This window comes from Anastrepha ludens, chromosome 6, assembly GCF_028408465.1.
Source record: "Anastrepha ludens isolate Willacy chromosome 6, idAnaLude1.1, whole genome shotgun sequence".
Classification (NCBI taxonomy): Eukaryota; Metazoa; Arthropoda; class Insecta; order Diptera; family Tephritidae; genus Anastrepha; species Anastrepha ludens.
The window spans coordinates 61817691-61837628 of record NC_071502.1 but is presented as its reverse complement, the minus strand read 5'-3'; the positions used below and the strand labels follow the sequence as shown (position 1 = coordinate 61837628).

General features: G+C 38.4%; 1 protein-coding gene across 1 annotated transcript in view; it reads right to left on the bottom strand.

Annotated features, from left to right (window-relative positions):
• Positions 1–17184: 17184 nt before the first annotated feature.
• Positions 17185–19938, bottom strand: part of LOC128866000 (protein grainyhead-like) — a 58613-nt gene continuing 55859 nt past the window's right edge. The window contains exon 3 of the mRNA XM_054106452.1: positions 17185–19132. Coding sequence (XP_053962427.1) covers positions 17270–18469 — 1200 coding nt within the window. The 5' untranslated portion in view covers positions 18470–19132 and the 3' untranslated portion in view covers positions 17185–17269. The remainder of the gene's footprint in view (positions 19133–19938) is intronic.

The following is a 19938-nucleotide window of genomic DNA, read 5'->3' as shown; positions in this document are numbered from 1 at the left end:
TGTCTTCTCGGAATTAAAAAAATAAAAATCGCTTTATCTTTTCCTACCGGTCACTCAAATCCACACTGATGGATCCTTTGAACCCGTGGTATGGTCTCAAAATTATATAAAAATATATGCACATACTATGTGTATACCTACATATGTCAAATATGTATTACCAAACTCCATTAGCCTTAAAACACTGTAGTTGCCCCAAAAATTCAATGTCTTGTAAAAATATCTACACATGTATGGGCATATCATGTTGGTACACAGAAATAGCTGTACTTGCAACGCGACCTTATCGTGCGTCTTAGATTACGCACGCATGCTTGTGCTAATCTTGAGCGATCAGTGCAACACAGCGGAAATTGTGACGGCAGGAGAAGGAGAAGAAGCAAGCAAAGCTCTAAAGGCAATGGTAATGCTGAGAAGCGATAAAAATCGACGCATGTTAAGTGAAGCAAAGCGCGTAGAAAGCAACAAAGTAATGCAAGGCGCAAAAGAAGACATGCGGAAGAGGCAGCAGTGTGAACGAAGCTGGTGGGGAGCAGTGGATGCAATACCAACATGCTGGCACGATGCTTTACACTTGCAGTGAATTGCAAAAAGAGAGCGCAACACAGTTACATAGGACACAACTACCACAGAGCGTGGAAGAAGGGATAACGCGCAGAGTGTGGGGAATAAGCAAAGAATGTGCGCGGTGGTGGTGATGGGTAGCAGCGGCTCGGTGGTGTTGCGCGCAAAAATGTTTTCCAATTATTTTACGAAATTGCCTCATTAATCATGGAAATGATAAATCGGCAAGTGCAGCAAAAGCAAAAAGTACAAAATCGGCAGCAACAGCAACAACCACAGCCAAGCCAACAACCACATCAGCCAATCACAGGAAATCTTTTTGAGGAATACGCTGTAGGCAACTGATTGCAGACGCCAAGCGGACCGCCGTGGCGACGATCGAAGTCAAAATGTCGCATTCAAATTAGTTGCAATGTAATCAACATACACGTACGCACATGTACTCATACATACATCATTACATGCATGCATACATACATATCTACACATATGTATATGTAGGTATATACATGTTATTTGCACATACGCGTGCTTCCAGCGCTTTTCCATGCACGCTTTTGTTGTCATACAATAAAACACCAACATTTGAAGTACTGCTAAACTTTTGTGGAGTTTAGCGAGCTATAGGCGTTGCATGATTGCATTAAGTGGACACTCAACGCAGCCACTTTTGTATGCAAACTTCACGCATTGGCTGTATTTGTTATTGTGAGTGTTGTTGTAATTGTGAAAATAGCCAATACAACTCCATTGTAGTTTTTGCTGCTTGCGTGTGTGTCTGTTTTTTGCGTGCTTGCATATCAATCAGCGATTTTCTCGTTTCTCATTTCCCTTGTTTTTGTTTTTGTTCTCTGGTAATGGTTTTGATCTATGCATCGGGGCGTATGAGTAACCTTATTTACATGACATTTATTTGCATACATTTTTATATGAAAATTCGACAAAATACTGTTAAAAGTGCACAGAAATGGCATAAAATATGTGCAAAAAGAGGAAGAGAGTTGCTGGCGATGATAATCGATAACTTTAGTATTGGTAAATTACATTTGGAAATGTGACTATCCTCTTAAAGCAAATTTTGTTGCATGCAGGTGCGACGAAGGTTATTTCTGGGCTATTGTTATATGAAGGAGCAAATTTTTTGGATTAAAAGGCACAGTTTAAGAAAGCGCATAAACTCAAAAACCATAATTTGCTGTGAATTTCGGTTTATAAAAGTCTTTTGGGCTAATACTTCTGCTAAAATTCAGCATTTACTGCAATAGCTCGCAACAAACACAAGCAGTTGTACCACCATTTCTACCAGATTTGACTATTTTACTTTTGCTTTGCTGAATTTTTGTTATTTTTCTTAAAAAATATAGCTCATTATCGCAATAAATATATAGCTCAAAAACCATATAATTTCAAATTCCAAACTATATAGAAAAATTACACAATTCATTACAATTTAACGGTTTTCGATAAAAGAATAAAAGAATTTCGAAAAAAGTTTTTGGTATGCAGTTTTAGAACTTATTAAAATTTCTTATAATAGAGTGCCAGCTTTACGTTACTGGCAAATTTGGCATTAGTTTTAAACCAATTTTAAAATTTCATAACACAGGTATTTTTTTTCAATTTGTTGGCAATTTTTATTAATCGCATAAAATTTAAGGGGGCCCGGAGGTCTAGAAATTTCAAAACAAAACAACGATTTTTTGTTTTTTCGATATTTCGAAAGTATAGCATCACACATACTGTGAAATTTTCATGCGAAAACTTCCAATATTATAGCTTCCACAGCCCATTAACTAGGTAGAGAGCGGTTCGCGCGCTCCTGTACCTCAAACTTTCAACTCATTTATCTCGAAACGACTTTTTTCGGCCTGCTGTTGTCAAAAAACAAAACTATTCAACTGAATCATCTGAAATTTTCATATGTTGTTCACAACATCAATGGCTATAGCCCGTACTAAAATCATATTATTATTTCAATTATTTCATATTTTTTTGATTAAAAAATTTAAGAAAAAAACCGATTTTTAGAGTGTCGAATTCAAAACCGCACAATTTTGCCAAATTTTTTTATTCTTTTATTCTAGTATGGGACATAGCTGCAGTCATACTGATTAATAATTTTTTTGGGTTTTGTATTTCAGATAAATAGAGCCAAAATGGGCAGCACTATCCCGCTCCAATTTTTCGGGAGGGTCAACTTAAGCGCAATTTTTAAAATTATAAACTAAAAAATGTTTTCTTTGTTATAAAAAAATTAAATAAAAAGCCTAAAATATTTAAGTATTATTTTTATTGTAAAAAAAATCCTGAAAATACGCTAAATTTTCGAGCTCTTGACCACCGGGACTCTTCAAATGAGAAGACCAACAGAAAAAATTTCCAAAGAATTTATTTGTAGAGCTTTAAGAAGATTAACTAAGTTTTCAAACCGCACTTTTAAAACACTTGTCAATTAAAGGGTTAAGAAGACCCACTCTGAGAGGCAATAACGGGATAAGATGTTTTACGAAAAAAATGCTTTTGAAATTTCTTAAGAGTTCCTCCTGAAATTTCTTAAGTTCTTAAGAGCAAACATTATATTAGGCCCAAAACGATGCTTTAAACAGTATTTCCATAAATATGAAAACTTAATTTGACCACCAAACTAGTTTCTACCTCATGGTTTTCTGGCTTTTCAATATAATTGCCCGACATCATGGTTCTGCACAGGAATTTCTCAACCCACACAAATGTTCCGCACAGTGTTGAATGTACATAAAAATTTTACTTCAATTCTGGGTTGTTTTGCATGAACAATTGTATATTAAATAGCATTTCATTGAGGAATGTCTTATGAAAAAACGTTCTCAGAATTTGCATAGAAGCAAATTTCCAGTCTAAAAGGTGAAGGGTTACAAGTTATTGGTATTGCTTCTTAAATGTCAGTAAAAACTTGTCTTCACGTAATTTTTTAAGATGAGAAAAATTTTTTATTTAATGACCCACACAACCTAAATGGGCACTGGTACGACATGTGCAATTACACACTTTTCAAAACGCGGGGACGAAATGTCATGATATGTGTAAAAATCTCCTACACAAAAACTTTGAAGCTGCTGGTTTGTTCGAGTAGACTGAGCAGCGGTGACTACGTAGCTGTTATTTAAAGCAGTCTTGTTTCCTTTCTAGCCTCCAGCTATGAGTAAAATTGGTTACTTCAACAAGATGATGCATTTTTCATGTCAGTAGACAAATAAAAGACTGATTGCCAGCGAAAACAAGCAACTTAATATTTAAAATATTTTGGGTGAATCCAGAAATTTTTTGCGTCGAATTTATGCAGAAAATTGCAATATAGTGAGTGACATAACTGTAAGGTCACATATATTGGCTATATTTTTACTTAATTCTTTTTATATTTTTTCTTGAATTAATTAATTTTTTTTTATAAATATACATTTTATTCTAAAGGGTGGTTAAGTTTCAAGGGCCGATGTTGATTTTGAATAAAATACAATTTTTTTAGGAAATTATTGTCATTTCTCTTTATTGTGATAATATTAGTATGGCTCAATTACGTATGGAACAAAATATCGGCAAAATTTTTAAACATCCATTCAATTTCTATCAAAACTTCTCATAATTCATTCATTTATAGCCCATTAAATTCTAATATAAAAAAGTAAAAGTTTGAAGTGGCTCACAATTCTCGCTGACTGTTGATAAAACCCAAAAATTTTTTTATCCCATATGGAGAAAATGCCCAACACCTTAAAAAACTTACCAAACATCAACGACAATTTTCAGCAACTTCAAATTCGAAGTCTATTATACTAAAATTTAATGGGCTATGAAACTGCATACCAAACATTTTTAAGGAATTCGAATTAAAAGGAGCAGTATCCTGAAGGAAAGAATGTTTTTTTTCTAATTTTTGTGCAAAACGTAAATTTGGATTTATCTGATTTTTATTAGACAAAGAGCTATACTTTTAACAAAACATAATAAACATTAAAAATACAAAAATGTTAAAAACTAGCCAACATATTAAGATGCTACTGTTTTGCCGTGGGCTTTATAGCAAGATGGAGGAACTTAAGACCGCCATGATCAAGAAATGGAACAAGTTGGACTATAATTTGCTAAAGAACTTACTCTTAAGCAAAGTGTAACGATAAATTAATAAAGCACGCAAGAATACCTTCATGAACATGATACTATCATTAATCTTATTTTGACAAATAAAAATTAAAATTTTTATTCAAAAAGTGTTTTAAGATTTCTCGTTCAAATTAAGCCCATCGTTTTTTACATTCAAATGTACCACGCACATATTTATACGTTGAAAAAATAGGTGGATATTTTTCGTGTAATGGTTTTGGCATTAATTTTTGAGTAAATTTGTTTTTAAAAATTTTGAAATTTTTAAAATCATTTGCAAAGAGCGGTAACAAATCAATTTTTACTGTTTCTTCTTTGTCAAAAGCAAACGAGTGTGTCAGGCGAGTCAGGCACACTTTTGGTTTTAAGTAAGGGCTGCTCCACTTAAGGAATTATTATGCTCCACCGCATATACGAGTAAGTTCCTGATCATAGGAAAACATAGAGAAATTACATGGCAGACGAGCTTACAAGCAAAGCGTAACCAAGCAAATTCTTCTTAGAAACGAACATATGACGTTTGCCACTTGCCAAAACACAACACCCTGTCACTGATGAAATATCAAAATACAATTTGTGGACAAACACGAATGCGAGATGTTTACTCCCTGCAAATGGGAAATATATCAGCCTAATAGGAAAACATACAGAGAGCGCGAAGGAAGGCTCTATTTTCTTAAAAGCCGTAATTGAAGAACGGGTAGCCCTAGCAAATCTCTTAAAAGGATATTCGCATAGAAATACGTGAAATGGTAGAAAAAGCAGATAATGGTGCTCAAAAATTCCTCAGCAGACTGCTGTTACCATTTTCTTTACAGATATATACATATCGCACCCTAAATACAAAAGGGTCACAACTCAAAATGTACTTCTGCTCAAATATGAACGAGACGTTATCAATAAAACGGTCCGCGGATGATATATGGCAAAAATAAATTTTTTGTTTTTTGGTAGGACTGTTATAAGCTTACATGGCAAATTTCAGCGTGATATGTCACATAGTTTCTTTTCTGTGCTACTGTAAACAAGTCAAGCTCGAGTGTGGAAAATTTTGAGTTGTGCCCCTTTTGTATTTAGGGTGCGATATATTTTCATTCCTTCCGCCCCATAGTGAAGCATAGGGCGGCAACAAAACTCATACATCTGCCCCTATCCAATGGCATTACTTTGTATTTCGCTCCAGTTCAATTCACTTAATATTTTTTCCTTCTCCAGCTGTCTTTTCCATTCCACAGGCATGGGCATGTGGGTTCCATTCGATGTCTTACCTCGTAATATCTTGTGCAGGTTTTCTAAGCGTATGACTGATCTAATTTCATTTTCTTTTCATAATATTTGTTTTGATGAGCGCATGGTTAGTCAACTCCCACAACCTATCGTTGGATATAGTTTCTGGCCACCTTATCTTTAGAATACGCCTAAGGCAACGGTTTGTAAAAGATTGCATGCGTTACATTAGCCGTGGTGCAGCATTCAATGTTTCGTTTCGCTATCGTAAAGCGGATATGACGTTGGAGCTAAATATTCTCAATTTAGTGCCACGCGACAGGTATGAGGAGCTCCAGATGTTTTTCAGTTGCCCGAATGCTTGCTACGAATTATTTATTCTGTTTTCGATGTCTTCGACACAGCCGCCAGAGGTCAAAATAATGTTTCATAGATACCAGAAAATTTTAACCTCCTTTATAGGTATTGAGCTTTGTAGGAATGAACAGGTGCGTTATGTATGATATTTATACGCATGACTTAGTTTTAGAGATATTGATGTTGAGTGCCACTTTGGATGCTAGTGGCGATATTTATTCGAGGTTTTGTGCCAAGTCATCGTAGTTGCGCACAAAGATGCAAGTATCATCGGCGAAATCGAGGATCCACTGAGACCCCATGTGATGCCTCTTTGACTAACTAGAGCCTGGCCTAAGATGACGTTTAGAACAACGCTAAAGAGAGTTGGAGAAAGTGTTTGTTTAAATCCAGATTTTACGTTTATTGGATCTCTTAATTGTGCTTCAGGCAGAATTCGGTAGCGTGCGTCTGTGTATAAATTTATTATGAAGCTAATTAATTTTTCGGGAATCCCTTTACATCGGAGCGCGGCCCAAATAGCCTCCTGTGAAGAATATCAAATACCTTAACAAAGTCAATAAATATTAGATAAGGAAGTGAATGATATTGCACGCGTTACTCTACTGTTACACGAAGGCTGTTTACGTGGTCAACACACAATCGGTGTGGCGTAAGGCCAGTTTATTCTTCAGGAAGCACTGATTCAGGGTAAGATTCATGCATTCGACCATTTATAATATGGGAAACGATTTTATTAGCGCTACATATTCCTCTTCAATTGGTGCATTGTGAGAGATCGTTTTTTTTTTAGAATTTTAAGTATACCACCTTAAATTCCTTAAATTCATTTGGAAGGCGCCCGTCTAACACCAGAAGCGTTCGATGATGGGTTGGCTTTTAGTGCTACTATTGCATCTGTTTTTCGTGTATGGAGAGGCGGTGTCTTCGGACGTTATCGTTTTCTTCCCGTCTAATGCAATTGCATTGTGGAGTACATTCTTTACGGATGCATATACTTTTACAACCAGAAAATCTGAGTTTTGTTATGTCTATATGGGCAGCTTGATTACTTCAATATATAGTAAAAAACATCTGGAGAAAATGCGCAAGACAATAAGCACAAAAAATTTACAAAAATCAACGCGAATTATGAGCAACTTCAGCTTGCTCTTTATTCACAAAAATACAGTGGGCTACAAAACGTCGTACTAAAATTTTTATAAAAAATCTTATTAAAAGCTAAAACTTTTGATGAAAATTTGTTGAGTTTTTTTTACATTTGCACTTGGATTTATAAAGTTTTTGTAGCAGAATAAACTACATTTTCACTAAAAAAAAATACTAATATTAAATACAAAACATATAAATTGTCAAAACTTGTAGATAAGCCTCTGTACTACAGCTATTAAATGCACTGTATACTGCGTCAATAAAAAAATTTCAATACTAAACCCCCGAAGCCGATTAGGGCACCTAAAATGATAGGCCTTACTAGTCAGAGATAAGGTAATTCATACATTTTAAAAGTCACTACCTTCCTCATGCAAGCAACCAAATTTTGTCTAGTTCTAATATTTTTATATTTCTATAAACGAACTTTTTTTCGGGGCATCTGCTATTATAAAATGCAAAGCAATTCAATGACATGGCAACAAGGTAACAGAAAATGTACATATACACAGACGTATCTCAAAGCAAAGTAAGCAACAGAGCAAATGTATATATTTCAAATGCAGCTTTCCATCATGATCGAGCATGCGCAAGAGCAAAAAAACTGACTGCTACTACTTCAGCGTCTGCCTTATCAAACAGGCGCATCTCTAAAAGCATTGGGCAATAAAAAATCTCAAGCCAAAAGAAAGCGCAAAACTACAACATATATATATATGTGTGTGTGTGTGTGTTGTTTGCTGATGCTAATCATCGTCGCAGCAGCACATCCTTTTCATCATCATTGCAGTTGCAAGCGACTTACAGCGCTCAACGCTGGCCTGCCACAATGCACTTGAACGCCGCAGCTGTGGCATGACACACGGCATGGCATGGTGGTGTAGTGGCGCAGTGTAGCGATCGCGCATGGATTTGCATGTGCAATCAAAAAGGAGCTATGCCAGCGAGAAGGCGTCCCACTAGGCGAGCAGACAGCGCGTGCAAGTGTCTGGCCGCCAGTTTGACGGTCAGTTAGCCAATACGTTCTAAGCTCTTCAAAACATTCTAAGCTCCTCAACATTGGTGTGGCGTGGCGTGGCGTGGCGTGACGGTCAGCGCATAAACAGACTGAACTGTGGTGCATGCCACATGCGGAAATTCAATTTTTTTCATTATTTATTGGTGTTGGCCGTTGGAGCAACCGCAGCAGCAAACTACTATAGCAACATCAGTAGAAGACGAACAGTATCTGCACCAACGCCGCCGTGCAACAATAGCCATTTTGAGGTGGAGCTGCATAGTTTATGCTGCTCCTCTTTCTTGTCAGCTTATCAAAATGAAAACTAAAATAAAATAAAACAAAGCGAAAAATAACAATAAAAAAGCATTGTTGAGTTAGTTGCTGCACGCCTAACGGTTCTATATTAGATTAATTTCTATTCAAATTTTTATTACCAAACGACGTGCACGACTGCGTCGAGGACGAAAGCGACATTGAGGAAGGTGATAGCAATGTGTTGGAGCGCTTCCAGTTGTCTAGTTGCTGCTACAAAATAAAGAATAAAAAAAAATGTGGTTGACATGAGCCAGAGCAAAGCCGCCAGCTAGTGGTACGGCGGATGTGCCAAATGAAATGGCTATGGTAACAACAACTAAAAATAAGAACAAATACCACAAATCACAAGCAGCGCTAAAGGCACGCTACACCATCCGCCAGTGTCCATCCATCCGCTATCCGCTATTCGAAGTCTCAAACTCACAGGCCATCCTAGCTGCCTACCTACCTGTCTGTCAGCCGGCCGACCTGTCCATTCATTTCTGGCTATTAAGTCGCCTACTTAAAAATTCAAAACACATCAAATAACTGAAAGAATTGGTGCAGCATCCGCATGTGGCAAGTAAAAGCTGCTGCCTGTTGCCGCCACTATTCTCCATTCAGTGTAATGAAAGCAGCTTGGGTTCGCAAAGCAAACAAGAACAAAACAAACAAAAAACGAGTGCAGCGCTGCGTCTGCCAAGTGACATAGCAAAAGCTAATTAACAGCCTCGTGCAGCAACGGTGGCAGGCAATAGCAACATCAACAACAACTGCAATGACCACAGCCTACTTTAGCTAACAACCATTGAGCGGATAATTCAAATATTGCAGCACCAGCGTCCATGGCGTCCGTGGGGAGGTTGTGAGGAGTGTCGCAAAGTGGAGCACTTTCTGGAGCATCTTAAGCACTGGAAATGGGAGCAAGTAGTGCACTTGTTTTTGTTGTTGTTGTTGCGTTAATGCGCCGCTTCAATGCGATGCCTTGGTGAACGGTGCGTGTACCCATAAATAATCCGAGTGGCTGTCACATGCTACGAGCGTTCCTAGGAAAATAATCCAACACGAGCAAAACCAACAAAATTGAGGCAACTTAATATAGCCATGACAAACTTACACATACCACATGTGCGTACTGATACAGGGTGCTTGTCAGCCAACAGAACATTGAAATTACCTTTAGAACTATTAGACGGTTACGACTGGCATTTAAAGGCAGCTCAAGACTTGCAGTTAACGCCGTGTTTTATTTTTTTTCGAAGCACTAATCATAGGTTACAATTAATACTCAAGAAGTTATACCGCAGACGCCGTGCTCGAATCGGTTACTGCGTGGCTACCATTCCGAAGAGTCACCGATCGAATCTCCGTGCATGAAACACCAATTGATAGAAAAAGCTTTTTTCTAATTGTGGTCACCCCTCAGCAGGAAATGGCAAACCTCTGAATGTATTTCTGCCACTAAAGCTCCTCATAAAAAAATATCTACCGTTCGGAGTCGGCTTAAAACTGTAGGTCCCTCCATTTGCGGAACAACATCAAGACGCACGCAAACACCCAAAAAGGGTATTTCGTATTTTTGCAATAATAAAATATAATGAATAAACTGCCTCTCATCGTTTTCTTTAAAAATGAATGACCGTATGAAATGAGAAAATATTTTTTTTAAAGATAGTAATCGGAGAATTGCATCTATTAAAATGCATTTTTTTTTTGTTGGTGTAGGTATATATTTCTTTCTTCAAGTTTATTCAAAGAAAAATCTTAAAAGTAAATTTTGTGGCGTTTTTTCTTCAGAAAAATTTTAATGTAGAACTCTTCCTTATTTGCCATGACTTTCTGATCCAATACGAATCCCTAAACTCGTAAAATCAGATTTCCTAAAAAATTATCTGTGATGTAGACCTTCCACTAGAGGTATCCATCAATTAAGTAGGCGAGCACCGACTGAATTTACTAAAATCTTCGATAAGAAAATTTCGTGTCAAAAACTAGAACTGTGTAATATAACGAGATTATCTAAAAAAGAAAGCTAAATCCTTTGCTCTACAAAAGCACTTACTTAATATAGATTTTCGAATATTTTTTTCAAATTTTTTGAAAATTTTTGAGAATTTTTATAAGAACTGTAAAGGCAATTCTTCATAAAGGTCGCCAAGAGGGAAGTACAGGAGCTATGCCGAAAACATGGGGAGAGAATTCAGCAAATTTCGAACTCTGTTAGGAGAAATACATATTATTCCTATATTCCTCAACAATTGTACCGAAATTGCGCCAGTATTTAAACTTCACTCCATGATTTGTTCATCTTTTCCGTCTCCGCCTTAATCATCCATCTTCTGCGCCGGAAATATATACAAAGAATTAAATATCAGGTCGGTCCATAAGTTCGGGCGTTTTTTAAAGGTTGTTTTAAAATTAATAAAAAAGATGTTGAAAGTATTTATTAATCAATAATATATTTTCCTTCCCTATTTACAATGTCTTCCCAACGTTTAGGCAAATTTTTAATTCCTTGCTCAAAAAATTGTTTGTCATTGGAGGCCAAATACGCTTCGATATCCCTTTTTATAGCTTCTTTTGAGGAGTAGTTCTTGTTACTCATATGGAATTGAAGTCCAAGGAAAAGGTGATAATCACTAGGTGCAATATCCGGAGAGTATGGTGGATGCGACATTAGTTCCCATCCGAGCTCGTTCAGCTTGCCTAATGTTTGCCTTGCGGTATGAGGTCTTGCGTTGTCGTGTTGAAACAAAACTTGGCGTCTATTCACTAAAGACGGTCGATTTTTTTTAAGTGTCTCATTCAGGTTTGATAGCTGATGGGAATAATAATCAGCAGTTATCGTCTGGTTTGGTTCCAGAAGTTCATAATAAACAATACCGACCGGATCCCACCAAATAGACAGGATAATCTTCTAGGGGTGAAGGCCAACTTTAGGGGTCGGTTCTGGTGTTTCATCTTTATCTAACCATTGGCGTTTGCGATATACATTTTTCATCACCAGTAACGATTCGATTCAAAAAACTTTCATTTTCAATCCGTTGCAGTAGCTGAGAACACACATTCACTCTCTGCTGAAGGTTGGCGACGGAAAGTCTATGCGGAGCCCATTTTTCCAGCTTTGAAACCTTTCCCAACTGAACAAGGTGCCTGTGAACTAATCCATGTGATGAAGTTAACCTCTGAGCTATCATATCGACTGTCAAATTTGGCTCAGCTTCCACGAGTTCGAGCAAAGCGTCGGAGTTAAAGACTTCAGGACGACCAGCGCGCGGGGCATCCTCCACGTCGCAGTTACCACTTCGGAATTTTGAAAACCACTTTTGCGCAGTCCTTACACTCACGGTATACTCTCCAAAAACAGTGTTTATTTCTGCAGCAGCAGTTGTTGCATTTTTACCACTTTTATAAAAAAAATATAAAATATGCCTCTTATACGCGTTCGAAGAATCCATTTTATTTTTGAACAACACGTAGTTCTATCCTCGATTAAAATCACTTGTTGAATGCACAATATATCAATGGAAATATAAATAGTTCCGTTATATTCCACGAATACATTTTTGTATGCAAAAATCGTACAAAAATGAAATTATGGGTAAAATACGCACGAACTTATGGACTGACCTGATAATACGAATATTGATATGTGGCAGATTACAAAATCAAAAAAAAAAAACTTTTGAAACATGTTCCGATTGAGTCTCCTCGATTACGTAAGACGTCACGTGTGAGAAGAAGCACTAATGGACACAGTAAATTTTGAATTAACGATTATCAGAACCAAAGCAACACCCTCGGTTTATTGCACTCAACTACAAACCAATACCTGGAACCCCTATGCAAGGCACTATGTAGTTAGTTTTCCTGCAATAGAATAATGGAGAGCTTTCTCTTGAGGAGCTCGGTACGAACTTTCTACACGCACGGCACCAAAACTGAAAATGGTATTGGAACGGGATGGCATTTGGACAGTAACTTCAGATGCTTTACTGCTTTAGATATAACGGCAACAGTCTCCCATGGGAAGTCTTGCAATACTTAAAGTAGCAGACTGGATAGTTGGCGAAAAGTGGCAAGGATATATAATAATGCTGCTCTAAAAGCCCTTGAAACACCAAACATAACTATACAGGTATGTGAGTTGAGACTAAACTATGTTACAAGGCGGAATGTGGTTCAACTTATATGGGTGACAGGACACTGTGGTATTCAAAGCAATGACCTGGCTGATTAATTGGCGAACTGGGGATCCTTGGAGTGTTTTATTGGACCAAAGTCAGTTTTACTACCAAGTAAAGCTGGAATAGTCAAGTATCATACATCAAGGCTCTGAGCAATAAAACTCATGAGAACTGTGAGGATAGTACTTAAACCGGCAATATAATCAAGTGTTTCTTGAAAAACGGCTTACCAGCGTCTTAACAAAATTACCTCTCAGTCAAAGAAGGAGTGAGCTACGGGCGCTGAAAGGACAAATTACGGTTTATAATCTATGCGGATGGAATATGGTCACCATAGGTATCATCGCCGATGCACTGTGCCCAGAATGAAGATAGTACAAAGCATTTCCTCTGCCGCTGTCCGGCTTTCGCTTGACTTAAATGGTAAATTCTTGGATCGGATGTATGGAGAATGGACGTGCTACAGGAGTAATGCATCTCTACCCCACCTGTCCCTTCCTATTCTTTTAAATCCGAACCGTGTGATGCCTACCTGTGTTGATGCCACTACCACCCTGTATTCCATGCCCATCCCAATATACACTCCACATACACATACATATCTAATGCTATACTTATCCTTATACTCATACATACATATGTATACCTATATCATCACATGTGCGCCCGTTGCAGTCAATGAAGTCAACAAGATTATAGAAAAATGTCCAATGAACATGAAATTTCAATAAAACTCCAAAAGAGGCAGCGGGCAACAGACGACGAGCGCCGCCGACCAACGATCAATGAACGCCAGCGAGAATTTCAAAGCCCCTGCAACTACAATTACAACTACAACGCAACTATGTACATACATAAAAACATACATACAGAAATACCCGAATACACGAATGCGCAATGATTTCGCGATTTTATGGCGTCACAGCGTTGAGCGCTGCAAAGCTTAAAATCGTTCGAATAGATGTTGGCGGCGACGGCGGTGACAGCTATAAAAACGAAAATGAATTGCAAATAATTAAAATGTACAAATGCAGCGCCAACAAAACGAAATAAAGCAAACAATAATACCAACAACAATAAGGGAAACAACAGCAAATGGAATTAAAATATGCAACAGTAAAATAAATTGAATTCGCTCGTATAGCCTTACTTAAAATAATACTAACAAAAACAAAACCAATACCAACAACAGGACAGCAAGCAATTGTTGCGCATTTCATTGAAACCATAAAGCGCAGCAATTAATTTCAGTCGCCTAATGCAACGCTGCCTTTCGTCCGCCCGCTCAGCTAAATTGTAGCAAAAATATGCAGCTGTCGCTTGGAATTTATCGTTCGATCGCATTGGTATGGCGGGGCGTAGGTGCCGGCTTTCGGACCATTAGCGAAGAGTGTAGTGTGACAGTTGTGTTATCACTTTGTCAGCGACAGCAACGACATAGTAACGGTAACATGCCAGCGCTCGACATGTTGCATGCCACACCAAGACGCACTCGCGACGAAGGCGACAATGACGCCGACAATAAAGTACAATTAGAACGATTGGTTTGCGTAAGGAAATATTTTTAAGTAGACTATTGGATTTAACGTTAAAAATAGAGAAAATTTCGTAGAAAGATTTAAATTAAAAAAAAAAATACAGGTTGGTTTATGAAAGGTGCTACTAAAAAAAAACGTATAAAACTTTCCTTCTGCGTAATTTTAATTTAATTTTATTCATAGATCCTCATTAGGGCGGGTCGATTTAAAAATCGCTCATTGCTCTGTGAAAATCGTATTCTAGGGATCAAAATAAGAAACTTTGCCGAAGGAACCATACCTCTAAAACGAATTATGATGTCCCCCAATTTGGGTCAAACGAAAAATCCGATTTTGACCCATTTAAAGTGCTCCAATCTAGTCCAAATGAATGACCGACCCCCCCTAACTTTGGACTGCCGATCCACCCATGCCAGTGGCACACCCCCTGGAACTCCCCTAGGGGGTTCCCAATACAATCATTTCAAAATATCACCATTTTTGGCCTTAACATGAGAAAAGAAACTAAAAAGTTCGACCCAAATTGGGGGACATCAGAATTCGTTTTAGAGGTATGGTTCCTTCGGCAAAGTTTCTTATTTTGATCCCTAGAATATGATTTTCACAGAGCAATGGGCGATTTTTTTGCATCCCCACAAATCGACCCGGCCTAATCCTCATATTTTACGAAAATGGAGGATTGGAACAATCAAACTAGAATTTGGAATGTGTGCCACTTTCAAGAAAGAGTCCGTGGCATTCATCCAAAGGGCATATAGGCGTACGCTTGGCAGGTATACGATCATTAGGCTTATGAATAATTTTGTCAAGAGCGCAATATTCACCAAAATGCGTTATAATCGAAATCCCTCAATTCAGACACAGTAAACCACCTATCATGTAGAGGCTGTGGTGCAGGCCATTAGTAAAGCTTCGGTGCCAGCAGACAATTCTGCATAAAGATTTAAAATTATTTGCGTTTAAAATTCAACTAACAAACATACAGAATGCCGTAGACTCTCCGCATTGCTTGGAGTTTTGCGGAAAGTTCATTCAATTGGTGGAAGAAGACGAAGACAAAGTGAACTGCATTTTTGTGTCTGGCGAAGCATATTTTGAGCAAAACGGCAATGTCAACAAACAGCACTCTCGAATATGGAGTGACTCTAATCTCCAGATACTCAATGAGAGAAAATTCTGTGCAGTTTGTGTCCCAGGATGGTGTGCAGTCTCATGAAGGGTCACTGTAGAGCCTGACATTTTTTTTTAAATGACGTTATTGTCGATGGAGACCGTTTCTTAAAAAAGTTGAAAGAATTTTTGTTTCCGGATCTATGCCGAAAGAGAGTTCTTTTCAAGGTTGTGTGCTATCAACAAGGTGGTGCAACTTGTCGCATAACACGGCTTGTTGTAACAAAATTGGAGCGTAAACTCTCCAATAAGCTGATCTCAAGAAACTCTACATTCCTTGGCCCTAAGGTGCCCTCATCTTGCTGCAAGAATTTTTTTGTGGGATTATTGGAAACAGAAAGCTCACAAAACAAAATCAATAAATTTGAACGATATAAAGCAACCCATCGAACGATAATTTAGGAAATTCCTGCTGTAAGTCTCCAGGCAGCATTGATTTGAATTGGGTTGATTAGATGTCGCAAAAGCATCACCGAGAGTGGCGGACATTAAATTCACTTATTTTGAAGACCAATTAAAAAAATACGAGTATCACGAGCGTGACTACCATTCTGAAGTGTTAAGGTTCGATCCTTGGGGCATAAAACACTAAATGATAGAAAAAGCCGTTTGGAGTCGACTTAAAACAAACAAATTAGTTTAACAATATTTTTTAGCCACCATGTATTTCAACATAATCGAATTAGAAAGGAATTTCACATTTATTCTACCAATGCTTTTGATTGAAACTGAAAAACTTTCCTTTTTGGCTGAAATTGCTGCACGATTTTTTTTTTCTTTTTTTTTGCTGAAAGGTTTTCCAATTTGGGTTTAGAAGGCAGTGTAAATCAATTCCCTTTTCTCTCTTCTCCACTCAAGGTTTGTGCATGTGATTTTCATAACCATCATTTAAAAAAAAAAAATGACGTATTCGCATTGAATCTCATGGATTTAAAAAAAAAACGCCCTAGAAACGCAACTGGACAAAGTGCTTCGAAAATTGTTTCAACCGAATGCAAAAGTGTGACCTGAGATAATTTCGAAAAATTATAAAATCACTTCAGCCACGAATGTGCCAATTATTAGGCCCGAAATACAACTAACAACCCTCGTCAATTCTTTCATAAGCTGGTTGATAATTACAGAGTTTTATAATTGTAGGCGAATGAAGAATAAGCAAATAGGGAAACTCGCTAACAAAAACTTTTTGTTATCTGACACGGTAACTTAGAAACCACCAATTATAAGGTTGATTGGCTTTTAATCCAAGTTTATCGAGTGAAATGGAGCATCAGTGAACTTTCTGGTATCCACTGCACAATTCTCTTGAGCGCCATCAATCCCTCTCCCGCTCGATGTATAAAATACAAAGCTGGCAACCGTACCGCAATTCTTCTCTCAATGAATTATTCGAGTGTCGTTTCTGTAAATTCTTCTTATTATTGCATTATTGTTTGTATTTTCACATTTCCCTCACGCACCTGCACCAGTGTGATGCCACTCCTCTCTGATGAGCGCAATCTTGTATTTTATTATTCTTGCTTTTAGTTCGTATTTCCCAGTCATTAATACTTATATTTGTTACAGTAATTTTAGTAACAGAATTAACCTCCCTGCACTTCGGAGAAAACAAAAATTTATTGTAAATATTCAAATTTGACTCACCTTTGCAAATGTCCTTCGACGCCCGGCGGCAAGCCACCATCGGACACAATGTAAACAGGCTGTCCACCTCCAGCACCGGCGCCGGCATATTGCAGTCCACCCTGGACCACTACCTGCCCATCGGCAACGAGGCCGCTCAAATCGCTGCCCGAGTAGATCTCAAGTCCTTTTTGATCGGTTGTGGTCGTGTATATGACGGTCTTATTGCCGTCGTTATAAATCAAATCAATATGCTTGTCTGTCGGATACATATCCGATTCCAATTTCGCCGTTACCGGTAAATGAGAAAGCTGTTTTCCAGCATCCGGTCCAGTTGTAGTATAGAGTATTTGTTGGCCACCACCGCCACCACCCGGCGGTTTCTTCGGATCATCGTATATATCCACTTCCGCCTTGACAACATTGTCCGGCTCATAATGCTGCAACATTGAAGCATCCAATGGCGAAGTTTGATAGACTGCATGGTCATTGGCCATCTTTTGGGCCTGGTTGAACATCGCTGCAGCGACGGCATTATCGCTTGGCATCAACTTTGTCGGATCGCTAACAATGCGTGTGAGTATGTGTTCGCCAGCCTCGTTACGCGACAGAATGTGATGTTCACCATTGATTATCTCACGTGAAATTATCTGTTGTTGCTCGCCATTCGGCCCAACTACGCGTATTATCTGATTCTCATCGAATTCGATCTTAGCCAATGGCTGATTGTCGGTGGCAGCAGCCGCAGCAACAGCTGCTTGTTGTTCGTTCAATTGGGCGACCATGCGCGCATCAATCACTTGCTCATCACTGGTTACCGTCGCACCCGAGCCCACTGTAGGCAGCACCACCTTCGGACTTTCATAGATGAAAACAGCGTCCTTGTCGTAGAGCTTCGAGGAGTCTGTGTGCAGATCGAGTACATTTACATTCGTCATAGTGGCCAACTCAGGCTGTGGACTGTCAGGTGAGCGATGCATGAGGGACAAACCGTTGGCGCCGACGGCAGCAGCTGCACCTGTAGAGGTTGTGGTTACAACGTTGGTGACAGTAACACCAGGCGGGAGTGAGACACGCGTCGGAGAGGTGTGCGCTTGAAGTTGCTGTTGGTGTTGATGTTGTTGTTGTTGCTGTTGGTGGTGGTGCTGCTGTTGCTGCTGTTGTATGGCAAGTTCGTTTGAAGTGATGACACTAGTTGTGGCGGGCGATGCGGACATCTTATGCTTCTTATACTTAAGCTCCAGTTCGAGGCACGCCTAAGGACAATATTGTTGAGCGAGTGAAGCTATATATTATCGCTTTATGATTTAAATGATTGAACTTTACGAATGCTTTCGTTTGCTATTAAGAGCTTTCCAATCGGTGTTAGCGGCTTTCGTGTGCTTTATGAAGCGTTCATTAAGAGCTTAGGACAATTCCAATCTGACAAGCTTAGCTTAAGTTTATGTCAGAATTGTGTAAGCTGCTCCAATTGATTTGTTCTATGGCTTTCTAAAGAAATATGATTTGTTCTTATTATTTACGCGCTACTTTAACTTACTGCTATTCTTTTTCAGTTTAACTTTTGGAAGCTCTGTTCTTAACTATGGTAATGTCCTTAATTTTATACTCTTAATATTATATCATGTTGCTTGTTGTTTAAAACTTTTTTTTAGTTTTGTAAAAAGGCACTAAGAATCTCAGTATGATTGGACGGAATTCGTTGCGTTGATTTACGTTACGTTTTGTTACGTCGTAACGGCGTTTCTTTGTTTGTGTATGGCACTTGTAGTGTTTTGATTTATTCTGGGCACATTAGCGGCAGCTATAATGGGCAATTGCGGCAATCAGACCGGCTGGCGAGATATGTTGTTTGCAACAAATGTTGAAAATAGACAAGACTGAAAGAGAAAAGGATAAAAAAAAATTAAAAAAATTAGAATACAAATTTCAATTGCACAGCATTTTATTAAAACTAAAAATAATTGCTTTTATAAAAATAATAAATACTCGAGTACTAATAATTATTCCGATAAAATGGCAATGCCTCTCACTCAGGGGTATGTCGCGTACTAGAAAAGGGAAACGTGCAGGGACCCATCTGCAGATGGATAGAGTCCCTGCTACAGACAAGGATAGCTGAAGCCACAACAGCGGACAGTACTATCCAATTACAAAATAACTTAGGGGTGTCCGTCGGGGAAGTCTTATCACACCTCCTGTGCAGCCTAGTGCTGACGTTATAATTAAAGCGAGACGCAGGTTCGAGAACACTCTTTACGACATACTGCAAACAGCTTTAAACCTGACAAAAAGATAGTGTGCTGGGGTAGATCTGGATATGAACCCGTCCAAAATAGCCGTCATCTCTTTCATCAGGAAAAGAGCTTTACCAGGAATGAAAAAGATCAGCATAAACTTCCAAACAGAAGTGTTTGCCATCCTGAAAGTAGCCAAATGAATAATCGAGAGGAGATTGAGTGGGAAACAGATTGGAGTCTTCAGTGATAGTCAGGCTGCACTGAAGGCCCTGGAGAACGCGAAGCAAACCTCAAAGATTGTTCAAGAATGTAAGAAGAAGCTTAATTCTTTCGCAAGACAAAACAGGCTTGTTCTTATATGGGTTCCGGGACACTCCGCTGTTCACGGAAACGAAATTGCCGACAAATTGGCCAACCGTGGATCAGCGGTGCCCCCACAGGGGCCA